General features: G+C 41.5%; 1 protein-coding gene across 1 annotated transcript in view; it reads right to left on the bottom strand.

Annotated features, from left to right (window-relative positions):
- Positions 1 to 4,225: 4,225 nt before the first annotated feature.
- DDX47 (DEAD-box helicase 47) overlaps positions 4,226 to 12,892 on the bottom strand; it is an 80,944-nt gene continuing 72,277 nt past the window's right edge. Inside the window, exons 4-13 of the mRNA XM_025879735.2 lie at positions 12,071 to 12,259; positions 11,753 to 11,824; positions 11,404 to 11,522; positions 10,755 to 10,826; positions 10,520 to 10,636; positions 9,843 to 9,989; positions 9,155 to 9,292; positions 6,767 to 6,837; positions 6,076 to 6,205; positions 4,226 to 4,774 (exon numbers count right to left, since the gene is read on the bottom strand). Coding sequence (XP_025735520.1) covers positions 4,643 to 4,774; positions 6,076 to 6,205; positions 6,767 to 6,837; positions 9,155 to 9,292; positions 9,843 to 9,989; positions 10,520 to 10,636; positions 10,755 to 10,826; positions 11,404 to 11,522; positions 11,753 to 11,824; positions 12,071 to 12,259 — 1,187 coding nt within the window. The 3' untranslated portion in view covers positions 4,226 to 4,642. The remainder of the gene's footprint in view (positions 4,775 to 6,075; positions 6,206 to 6,766; positions 6,838 to 9,154; positions 9,293 to 9,842; positions 9,990 to 10,519; positions 10,637 to 10,754; positions 10,827 to 11,403; positions 11,523 to 11,752; positions 11,825 to 12,070; positions 12,260 to 12,892) is intronic.

Below are 12,892 nucleotides of genomic sequence, written 5' to 3' on the forward strand. Positions count from 1 at the left end.
AGTAGAAGCAGGCTCCCTGTGAGCAGGGAGCTCGATGTGGGACTCGATCCCAGGACCCTGGAATGACCTGAGCCGAAGGCAGACACTTAACTGACTGAGCCACCCAGGCACCCCTGATTTAGATTTTTGGATATCTGCAGGTAGGAAGCTACCTGGAAAACACTTTGGCTATAAGCCAGATGTTTTTATAGAGTCAGCAAAGTTCTAGGATATTCATCACATCTTTAAGGGACTAAGAAAGAATAACCAGGGCACCTGGGTGGCTCAGTTGGTTAAAAGTCAGCCTTCGGGGCACCTGGGTGGCTCAGTCGTTAAGCGTCTGCCTTGGGCTCAGGTCATGATCCCAGAGTCCTGGGATTGAGTCCCACATCGGGCTCCCTGCTCAGCAGGAAGCCTGCTTCTCCCTCTCCCACTCCCCCTGCTTGTGTTCCTGCTCTCGCTGTCTCTCTCTGTCAAATAAATAAATAAAATCTTAAAAATAAATAAATGAAGTCTGCCTTCAGCTCAGGTCATGATCTTGGGGTCCTGGGATCAAGCCCTTGTTGGGCTCCCTACTCAGCGGGGAGTCTGCTTCTCTCTCTCCTGCTCCTCTCCCTCTGTGCTCTCTCTCAAGCAAATAAATCTTTGAAAAAAATAATCATCATCATAAGCTAGTTGAGTCTAGACCCCTCCTGGCAACCACTAGTATCCCCTCCAAGTACCCTTAAGTTCCAGAGTGCATGGAATTCTGGGCCTGCTTTAAGTCTGGAATAGCCAGCCCAACTAAAACCCTATCACAGGGATCCTTGGACGCCTTCATAAGGTAGAGATATTTTCCTCATCTCACTTCAGCTCTAGACAGAAAATAAAACGAAACTAGCTAGTATCATGAAGCCATGATACAATGAATACTATATAAAGTGGCTTCACGATTCAGATGAGAAATAAGGGGAAATCTCTGGGCCAGCATTACATGACTATTGTAAGCTACTTCCTTTATGAAGTCATACAAGTTAGGTGTGGGAATTGTTTGCAATTGGGGGAGGGGGTGAGGTTGGTTGGTTATTTTGAAGCTCTGTTTCCTTTTTTTAATTTTTTTTTTTTGGAGAGAGAGAGAGAGACAATGAGTGAGACTGGGGGTGGGGGGTGGCTGAGGGAGACAGAGACTCTTAAGCAGGCCCCACACTCCAGCATGGAGCCCGACACAGGGCTTGATCTCGTGAGATCTCATGAGATCACGACCTGAGCCGAGATCATGAGCTGAGCCAAAGTCAAGAACCAGACGCTCAACTGACTGAGCCATCCAGGCTGAAGGCTCTGTTTCTTAAGTCAAGAAAGCAGAACTAAGGAATTACACCAAGAAGGAAACAGAAGAAAGGTCAGAAACACCCTCCTTACTCCTGAAACTAGAGCCTTTGATACCTTGACTGCAAAGATAATTTACATTTCATTTAAGAGAATATCATCTTCAACTTCTTTTTGTAAGATTTTATTTTTAAGTAATTTCTACACCCAACATGGGGTTCGAACTTACCACCCCAAGATCAGGAGTCACGTGCTCTACCAACTGAGCCAGACAGGCACCCCTCATTTTAAACTTCTATGCCTCCACCCATCTAAACCATTTCTGAAGACCTATCTTCTGTCTTTTCTCCACTTTCTTTGTCATCAACTCTATCTACCACTTCTATTCCACCATATAGTCTTAAACCCCAAACAACATAGCAGTCCAGAAAGATAGGTCCATACTGGATTGAATAATCTCCCCCCAAAATTCACGTCTACCTGGAACTCCAGAATGTGACCTTATTTGGAAATAGGGTCTTCACAGATATAATTAGTTAAGATGAGGTCATACTGGATTAGGATACACCCTAAGCCCAATGGCTGGTATCCTCAGAGGAAGGCCATGTGGAGACAGGACACATGAGGAAGGTTATATAAAGATGAAGGCAGAGATTAGCTACGCAGTCACAAGCCAAGGAACACCAAGGATTGCTGGCAGCCACCAGAAGCTGGGAAGAGGCAAGGAAGGGGTCTTCTCTTGAGGTTTCAGAAGGCACAAGGCCCTGCTGACACCTTCATCTCAGACTTCCAGCTTCCAGAACCGTGAGCCAGTAAGTTTGTTTCAAGCCACCCAATGTATAGTACTTCGTTACAGCAGTCCTAGGAAACTAACACACACCTCGATTAGGGTTTTAAAAGCAAGACCTCGAAACCTTGCCTCAGAGGCTAAGAGAACAAGAACAGATCCAATTAATGGTACAAACCCATGGCTCTGTCCTTATTCACTAACAGATCACATTTATTTATTTCTGTGCCTCCTGTCCTTCGCAGTAACATCTTTACTCATCCTGTGTGGGACCCTAGCTTATGGTCTGGACCTCCTAATATGCCCAAAGATGGATCATTCACGTTTCTTCACTGAGTGTCCTGCCGTCCCATCCTAGCAAAGCATAATTACGTACTTTACAGACAACAGCTAAGCTTTAGAGCAGTCGTTTTTTAACCCTTTTGGTCTCCCCAGAAATATGCATACACTTCAGGTGTCTACGGATCCTATGTGAGAGATCCCTACCTATTTAGAAACTTCAGACTCCTTCAGGATAATTCCAGTCTCTCTTCCTTACCCACCACCCACCACCCAATTCAATGTCAGCTTGCTTCTGAAGTCCTCCAATGAACTGAAACAACAACCATCCATTCACTTTTACCCAAAGGCTGAGAGAGAGGGAGAGAGAGAGTTGCTATTATCCTGAGCCACCCTGGAGAGTCCCATCAGAAAAACACGACATTCAGGAAGCATCAGCCTCCAGTGGTACACACAACTCAAGACAGTCACAACGACAGCCCCACTCAACCACGTGCCTCTCCTTTTCTTCTACCCTATTCCTCCTTTCCTTCTTTCTGACTTCTGACTTCTCTAACTTAACCTTCGCTCCCACGCACCAAAACGAGGAGCAATGAAATGTGGAGCAAACTAAATGACAGAATAAGCCATGTGTTTAGATTTCAATTAATTATGAATGCCTTCTTATCCATAGGCATTGCTCTTGGATGTATTTGTGGCAGAACGTACCCCACCACCTATGTTTATAAAGATCTTCCTGCGATCAACGGTCCACACCTGACTACCACAGAGAATTTTACTGACGTCTACTTGTCACTTCTCACCACTTTGACTCTAAGAAACACAATCATTGAAACTCGTACTTTTCATTAAAATACATAGGGAAAGTTTCTCTTCTGCCAAAACTCATTCTCAATCTTACATCACTGGAACCTCTTCACCCTGGTTCTGCCACTCCAGACACATCCTCTTCTTTTTTTTTTTTTAATTTTTTTATTGTTATGTTAATTAGACACATCCTCTTCTAATAAAATTGTTACATTTGACAAAAATGATTAGGCGTCTTCTGAGTTAAAAGAGCACAAGACTGTTCACAACCATGAAGCTCACAGTTGTTTCTGCATTCTATCAACTCTCCCCTATCCCATCCAGTCCCTACAGAGCCACGGTCTATTCTCTCTCCAGGAGCTGATGGCCCAGCTTTACTTCTCCTGAGTTACGTCACCCAGTAGATGGTGACAAAAGAAAGGGTATTAGCCAATGAGTATCGATGACAAGGGGGTGAAATTGGGTCTTGGAATTACCCTTACTTTTGATGCTTCTTGATCTCACTCTAGTTACGTGGGGATGGGAGTCTATATAAGAAACCAGTCTTCCTATCCAGGTGTTTAATACAAGAAGCCAAGGAAGTGAATCTATTTAGTGATCTAACAGAATCTGCAGTCTTACTTAGGAACTTTGGTCCATCACCAAAAAAAACACAACCTCCTTTTAAGCAGGACTTCCCTTTCAAAGCCATCCATCATCCTGTTCCTTTGTGGATCTTTTTTTTTTAAAGATTTATTTATTTGAGAGAGAATGAGAGAGAGAGAGAGCACATGATGGGGGGAGGATCAGAGGGAGAAGCAGACTCCCTGCTGAGCAGGGAGCCCGATGTGGGATTCAGTCCGGGACTCCAGGATCACGACCTGAGCCGAAGGCAGTCGCTTGACCAACTGAGCCACCCAGGCGCTCCCTTTGTGGATTTTTTTAAATCATAAATAATGTTTATCTTAATTAAGGATGAGCAATGAATCTGCCACATAACTGCCACTCGCAATTTCTTACCTATTAGCAAGATCTTACTTAAATCTCTAAAGTCCCTCAACCTATAAAGGTCTTCAAGGAGTCTGAATCTTTTAAAAATAATATTTAAATTTATTATTCCACATTAGGTCTAATGAAGCACAAGCTGAGACTGCTTAAAGTATCACCATTTTACAGACGGAGGAGCTTCCCTTTACAATAACAGGTCCAGCGTTTCATCACCCTAGTCCTTGACTTTCAGCTGAAAAAGCAAAAGGTCTATGTGAAGTGACAGAAGAGCACATCCTACTCGGGTCATTTCCAAGGACCCAAAGCTGACCTCAGCGCTGGAAATGCCAGTCTGCAGTCATGGTGCTCTATAGAAGGGGGGAACAAGTACTGAGAGGAGGTTCTGGACATCATTCTGACAGATTCTGGTCTGAGGAACTCTGCCGGAGGAGGTTTCATTCTCTCCTACAATCCCCTTTTAGGGAACAGAAGGCTGAAATCGAGTCTTTGTAAGAGAAATTAACGGCCTTTCCGTTTCTTCATTTTTCCCCCAGCCACCTTGTTCCTGACACCCATAGCACCCTCCATGTCATCGTTGTCCCCAGCGGCCTCCCGCGTGCGTTTCTTCTTTTCCCCATGCTCCCTTAACTCCTGCAAGAAAAGAGGAAGGATGGGAGTGAAAGTTACTGTCACAGAGGGTAACACATCCTGGTCTCCTCTCCCTAAAAGCGAACACTAAGTAACTCCCTAACACCTCACATTCGCAAAGGGATAAGACCAAAATCCCAATACACAAAAATGTTTACATGAATATTAAAACAATAAGCTATTATTTTCACATGGCAGCAAAGATTTAAGAGAATGGTAATACCTCTTATTGGTCAAGGTGTGGGGACATCCACATGTACTATCACTGACAGTTTAAACTGCTATAGCTTTTCAGGGGGGAGGGGCGGGAAATCTGGCATTCTCTACGGATGCCCAACAATTAATTCGGCCCAACAATTAATTCTACTTCTAAGAACTTATTCAAAAGAAACAAGTATGCAAAGCTATTCATACTAGGATGTCCAACATGGTACCACTTAAAATACAAAACATGTGAAAAAGCATAAACATGCACCAATAAAAGTCGTGTTATATGTTCATAATGGAAATTCTCTGTAGCCATTAAGAAGTGATCACATGGCTATTTGTTAAAACAGAAAAATGTTAATCATATACAATTAGATAAAAATCTAAGTATGGCTAAAAAAGGAAAAATAGCCAAATGTTCTCTCTGCGGGATGGCTTATATGTTTCCTTTGCTATCTCAATCTTTTCTGTATTTTCTGAAGTTTTTTCCAATGTACATATAATACTTTTATAAACCAAAATACCAAAGAATTCCACGTGAGCAGGAAAACAAAAACAAGTCCACACATTAGCTACTCAGAGTTGCCTTATCCCTCAAACTAGCACTATAGGGAGTGGACAGCACTTGCTAGGATTCTCCTTTAGAATCTTCCTGTACACCCCCACCACTATTATTACTGCTATTAGTAACTACGTAGCTCACGTTAGCTTATCTGGTGCCAAAAAAAACCCTTGTAGAGTATCAAGGTAATTATTATTCCCAATTTTTCAGGCGAGGAACTGATTCTGAGAGGTTAGATGCACTGTCCAAACCCACAATGTCCTATTCACAGCTGGGTCTTCTGATCTCCAATCCGAAGGTTTTCTTGCTACATGTGAAACACAGAAGAGAGGCTGAGCATGTGGTCACTGTGGTCATACTGAGCCCAAACTCCTATTCAAATTACCTACCAACTCTATACCTTAGTATGCTCATCTTAAAACTGGATTAAAATAATACTGAGTTCCCGTGGTTTGTTAGGAGGATTCATACAACAGCGTCTAGCACACAGCTAACACTGTTTGCATTTAAGCTGGTGAGAAAATAAGTTGCATACCATGCGAGCAAATCTCTGGGCTTCGGTCACACGTTCTGTCAGCATCATAACCTCATCATCCTGTGTTGGAAACACAGGCAATTTCTTCCCAATTAAGTGTTCTATGCGCTGGAAGAGTTCCACATCATACCTGAAGAAGGAAAATTGGCATGGCTTTGGTTGGCTGACAATGCAAATGTCTGTCCATTCCAAAAGTATACATTATGTGATATGATGCAACGGGAGCCAGTTTTAAACACTACCAAATCCATTATTCCTCTTCAGAATAATGATTACATGCCATCTTCTGTACAGTCCACTAGAAACTGGCCAATGTATTCTTTACTCCCAGAAAAACCCTGGCTACATAAAAATTTGTTCTTTTAGAAACAAAACCAGAATAATTATTCTAATACTTTGAGTTGAGGGAAAGGTCACTGCGCTCCAGCTTCAGCAGCTGAAAAAAACAGCAGGGGTTTCTTTGTGTGCTTCTGTGTGCCAAACACCATACTACATCTTCTACATGTGTATCACCAACCTTCATTAAGACCCTGCCAGGTAGGTATTATTTCCATTTTACAAATGATGAAAACAGCATGAGGGAGGTTAAGGGACGATTAGAGCAAATGGCAAAGTCAGGTGCCAAGTCAGTCGGCTCCAAAGCTCTGCTCTTTTCTCTCCATGGTTCTGCCCCTAAAGTCAATTCACTTACTGTGTGACAAAGGTGATAGCCTTTCCCGAACGCCCAGCTCGAGCAGTTCGACCTACTCGATGGATATAATCCTGAAACAAAAAGTGTAAATGTGAGTTACATAAAATATAAACAAAAAACTATGAACGTAGTTTTACCGCAAATCTTTGAAAGAAAATAGACTTGTGTTGAAACATGGAAAAATGGATTGGGCAACAGATTGAGATAAATCTACTTCCTCTTTTTTTTTTAAGATTTTATTTATTATTTATTTGAGAGAGAGAGAGCAAGCCATGAGCAGGGGGAAGGAGAAGCTCCCTGCTGAGCAGGGAGCCCAACATGGGGCTCGATCCCAGGACTCTGGGATCATGACCCACACTGAAGGCAGATGCTTAACCCACTGAGCCACCGAGGTGCCCCTATTTCCTCTTTTTTATTCTCCTTGCAGCACTAAATTGACTTTTTTTTCTTTTATTTTACAGAAAGACAAATCTAAAGTGTATCCACATGGTCTAGAGGAAAACAGCACTGGATCTAGAGGCAGACCTAGATTATGGTTCTGGTCTTACCACCTACCAGCTACACCACTGTCTCCAAGTCACACAGTCTCTCTGAATTGGTTTCTCTCTATAAAACAGGATAGAAATGCATGCCCAAACTCAGAGTCAATGTCAAGATCAAATGAGACAGCAGTTAAACACAAAGCCAATAGATATTAGTTGTTTTGGGGGCAATTTTGTCCTCACCAGGGAATATTTGGAAATGTCAAAAAACATATCTTGTTGTCACAATGTCACCTGTGTGTAGAGGCCAGGAATGCAGCTAAGCATCCTACAATGCAAAGGACAGCCCCACAGCAAAGAATCTGCTCGCCCAAATCGTTAATGGTGCCAAAGCTGAGAAACCCTGAGATACGCTAAGAACTAAGAGCTTACCATCCTGAAGAAATGAGACTGACAAAGATCAGCATATGCTGCACCTACCCCTCTGGCTGTAAGCACCCAATACCTCTCTTTGGCTACCTTCTTTCACATTTATTAATATCACATCTTCAAGCACGTGCAAGATAAAGAGAATGAATAAATCAAGAGCTTTCCCAGTTTTTGATACTTAACTGAGGACAAAATAAATAAATAAATAAAATGACATTGCGACTAAGGAGGGGCAGAGAATACTCCATTAAGAAATACACTTTGGGGGCACCTGGGTGGCTCAGTTGGTTAAGTGTCTGCCTTCGGCTCAGGTCATACTCCCAGAGTTCAGGGATCGAGCCCCACACCAGGCTCCCTGCTCAGCGGGGGGAGTCTGCCTCTCCCTCTCCCTCTGCTCCTCCCACCACTCAACTCACTCTCTCTCAAATAAATAAATAAATCTTAAAAAAAAAAAAAAAAAGAGGGGCACCCGGGTGGCTCAGTCGTTAAGCATCTGCCTTCGGCTCAGGTCATGATCCCAGGGTCCTGGGATCGAGCCCCACAACAGGCTCCCCGCTCAGCAGGAAGCCGCTTCTCCCTCTCCCACTCCCCCTGCTTGTGTTCCCTCTCTCGCTGTGTCTCTGTCAAATAAATAAATAAAATCTTTAAAAAAAAAAAAAAAAAGAAGAAATACACTTTGGCTACAATGGAATATTATTCAACCATAAAAAAGAATTGAATCTTGCCATCTGCAACAACAGACATTGACTTTAAGGACATTATGCTAAGTGAAAATAAGTCCGAGAAAGACAAATACCGTATGAGCTAACTTACATGTGCAATCTAAAAAGAAAACAACAACAACAACAAACTGAGCTCATGATACAGAGGACAGATCTGGTGGCTGCCAAAGGTGGAAATAATGGGGGTCGTGAATAAACTGGGTGAAAGGGGTCAAAAAGCACAAACTTCGAGTTACAAAATAAGTCAGTCATGGGGCTGTAACGCACAGCCTGGCAACTACAGTTAATAATACTGTATCACACATCTGAATGCCGCTAAGAGAGTACAGTTTAAAAGTTCTCATCCCAAGGAGGGTACCTGGGTGGCTCAGTTGGTTAAGCGACTGCCTTCGGCTCAGGTCATGATCCTGGAGTCCCGGGATCAAGCCCCGCATCGGGCTCCCTGCTGAGCAGGGAGTCTGCTTCTCCCTCTGACCCTCCCCCCTCTCATGCTCTATCTCATTCTCTCTCTCAAATAAATAAAATATTTAAAAAATAAAATAAATAAAAGTTCTCATCCCAAGGGAAAAAAATTCGTAACCATGTATGGGGACAGATGTTAACTAGACTTGTGGCAATCATTTCATGATATATGCAAATATCATATCATTACGTGGTACAACTGAAACTAATGTTATATGTCAATTATACCTCAATTTAAAAAAAGAAAGAAATATACTCTGGGACTAGAAAGTCAGGTCAGCGACAGGACTCACCTTGGAATGGGAAGGAATGTCAAAGTTAACAACTACATCCACATGAGGTATGTCCAAACCTCGGCTTGCAACATCAGTTGCTAGAAGAATAGAACGAGTCTTTGCCTTAAACTTATTAAGGGATCCTAGGCGTTTGCTCTGAGATGATGAAAAGAAATGGAAAAAATTTTAATCTTGGAACGCTAAGGAATCTTAGAATTTAGTGTCTATCTTGATAGACACACTAAATTAAGAACAGAGACAGAAATTTTCAAAAGGATGTTTCCCCCTAAATCCAGACTGGACTTCACAGGTCAAAAGGAAACATGGAAGCAACACAAAAAATATTTAAGACTAAGGCTAGAAAATACTAACATGAGATAAGGATGATTTAACATGACAGAGAGTTGAAAAATAATTTATTAAAAATCTTTTGAGACCAAAGAATCACTATTACCACTAGAGGGCTGAATAAATCAACTCAAGAGCTTCCATAGCAGATAAATAACTATGGAATATTCCAATTTGAGCCTCTCGCTATCATGGAAGGAAGGAGGCATCCAAAGCAACACTTTAAAGCCCATAAAAATCTGAATAATTCTGGGAAGATAAATTAATGTCTCATGTTGTTTTTGTATGGATCTACTGCTATAAAGTTTACCCTTCTCATGCCACCAGCTCACTACTAATGACACCAAAGAATCTTTACCTGACTCATCTGTCCATGGAGGGGGATGGCAGTGAATCCAAGATTTCGGAGTAGCAAAGCTGTTCTCTGAGTATTGTTACAGGTGCTGCAGAATATCATAAAGGAGTTTCCAGCCAATTCATTTAGAATATAAACCAGGTAGGTATCCTAAGTTACAAACCCAAAACAATGTAAGTAATTGAACCTAGAAGAAAAGACTGGAGTCCTGGGCATATAAATTATGTAAAAGACTAAGCCTATATATAGTTGCTTCTCAATTTTCCAGACTCCAGCTGCCAGTTTTGCATTCCTGAAAGCAGCATTATCATGTCTGTGAACAACGAATCTCACATACAGCCTAAAGTCAAACACAACTCCTTGTATTGAGCAACCAGGAAAAGTCCCTACATCAAAGCACAAAACTAGGGTCCCTGCCTATAAAAAAGAAGCCACATAATTAGTAGACAAAAGAAAAGCTACTTCAAGAATGGGGCTGGAAAGGAATTACATCATTATTGTGGTTTAGCATGCTATGAATTCCCGGAATGTCTGACTTTATCAGTGATAAATAGAAGCACAGTAAGCGCTCTAAAACAAACAGGAGCACAGCTCTTAGCTAATCAAAAGTGGACACACTTTCAGGTGCTTTGCTTAGGAAGGAGAGGGAGAGGCAGGAATGATCAAAGTAAACACTTTACCTTGAATTTAGAAGGAATAAAAAGATAATATTGCTGTAATTTCTCAACTGTCTGGTATTTGGAGGAAACAGCGCATTTCACAGGATTCTTCAGGGCTGCTCGCTGAAGTTTTTGCACCTACAGAAAGAAAACTTGGGAGTAGTACACTGATTCTTAAATACTCTATTTTTATTATTGTTATTGTTTTTATTTATCACTTAATAAAGAAAAAAACGTAAGTCCTAGAAAATTTCACCTTCTTGGTCATGGTGGCAGAAAAGAGAAATGTTTTCCGATCTCGGGGAATCACTTTGAGGATCTTGTCAACCTAAGGCACAAAGAAGAAAGGATACCAATATAACATTTAGACTGGACACTTGCAAATACTCTTTGTGAAGGAGAGAGAGAGTAAATATCACTGTGGGAATCTGGCGACTCAAAAATTCAATTCAATTCAGCTAAAATTTACTGAATATTTACTTTTTGATACCATACCAGATGCTATTTTTAAAAATGCCATTCAGAGAAAAGAAGTTTAAATCAGAGTCGAGCTAATCTAAGAGAAAAGTCAAGAAAAGTGTTCATCAACTAAGTAAACTATGATGAGTGGGTCAGCTATGGTGACAGAAAAATAAAGATATTTCAAAGTCTATGAAAGAGGTATAAATCAAATGAAATGGAAGGGAAATCTGGCTGAAACTTCTCATGTCTGAAATCAAAGTCAAACTACATTCTAAAGAGGCACTGACAATGTGAAGAGCACCAAGAATGAGAAAAGGCAGCAGAGATGTTTAAATTAATTGATGATGATACAGGGCTCCATATAAAGCAGGTGTGCAATGAACCAAATTTTGAAACAGGGCACTTGAGATGCCCTAAGAGGAGGAAAGAAACCGAATGCTCACTTCTGTCTCAAAATCCATATTCAATATTCGGTCTGCTTCATCCATGACCAAGTATTTGAGAGCTCTTAGGTTGAAACCTTTTGTATTTTCCAAGTGGTCAATCAATCGACCAGGAGTTGCTATCAAGAAAGGTTGAGGAGAAAGACGGTGTTTAAGAACAAGGACAAAAAAGAAAGTTACCAACCACCCCACCTCCCCCAACCCCCAAATTTCAGAAATTAAAAAAATTAAACAGGGTCACAAAAATCCTTTCTTCAAACTCTTTCCACACAAACAAGTTACACCCAATATCGGTCAATTTTCTTCAATGCATCATCACCAGTGCCTTTTACCTTTGTCAATTACTCACCTATTATTATGTGTGGTTTTTTAGCCAGGGCCAGAGACTGGGACATTGAATCAATTCCACCTACAATCACAGCTGGAGAAATAAAAAGAATATAGAAGAGAGAGGCTTTATTTTTTCCATAGTTCACTGAACATCTTTTAAAGCCAGTGCTAGATTTCTACTTAAATTTTTCTTCCTGTACAACGTTCCCCAAAGCTAAAATACCAAATTGGCTCTTAAGGTCAATGAACTCATGTTGATAATACTTTCTTCTATTCTTTTATACTCATTCTCAACTTGTGAAAAAACTCTGTGATTTTTTTCCTCTCAGACACTTACCACTTTGCACACCAATAGAAGACCCCAGGGCTTCAAACTGCTCTGAGATCTGAAAGGCCAACTCTCGAGTGGGTGTGAGAACTAACGCAAACAAACGCTGAGGCGTCTCCAGCAGGGCATTCAAAATGGGCAAAGCAAAGGCCCCTGTTTTTCCAGAGCCAGTTTCTGCCAGCCCGATGATATCACGACCTAGGAAGAAAAAGAAAACATCTAAAAGCAAAGAAATGCTCTCTACATTATTTCCATATTTTCTACAATGACCCAATGTGACCACAAAGGAGACAAAGAATAAACATTTGATGTACTGGAGGGAGAGGAAGGCTGAATAGACAGAAGACATGGTCTCGTCCTAGATAAGCTCAAAATCTGGGCATGACATACACAAAGATGGTATGTGCTAAGGACTTTAAAAGATAGGCCCCTCCAAAATACAATGAGAACCACAAAGGAAGGAGTAACTTACTGCCCACAGGAGTCAAGAAAGGCTAACAGAGGTGATGGGTAAATTAAATCTGGACGTAAAGAAAGAAAGGAAGGACACTGCTATATGAGGACAGAGGATGGAGGCTTTAAAGAACACAGCACGTGCAGGGAGAATGAGAAGTGCAATATGGCCGGAACACAGAAGTGTTAAGGAGGGGAAAGGGAGAAGAATTAGGCTAGAAAGGACACTCATAAGCCACGCTAGGGAGTTTTGATGTCTTCCTTTAAGAGGGAGGAACTGAAGGATTTTAAGCAGGGAACATCATGATCAATGTTATTCCTTAGGAAGAGAAACCCTAGGCCTGATGGCATAAAGAGCCAAAGAGCTCAACACAACAG

Source organism: Callorhinus ursinus, unplaced genomic scaffold (genome assembly GCF_003265705.2).
Source record: "Callorhinus ursinus isolate GAN/ISIS: 27379988/994484 unplaced genomic scaffold, GSC_fseal_2.0 scaffold27, whole genome shotgun sequence".
NCBI lineage: Eukaryota > Metazoa > Chordata > Mammalia > Carnivora > Otariidae > Callorhinus > Callorhinus ursinus.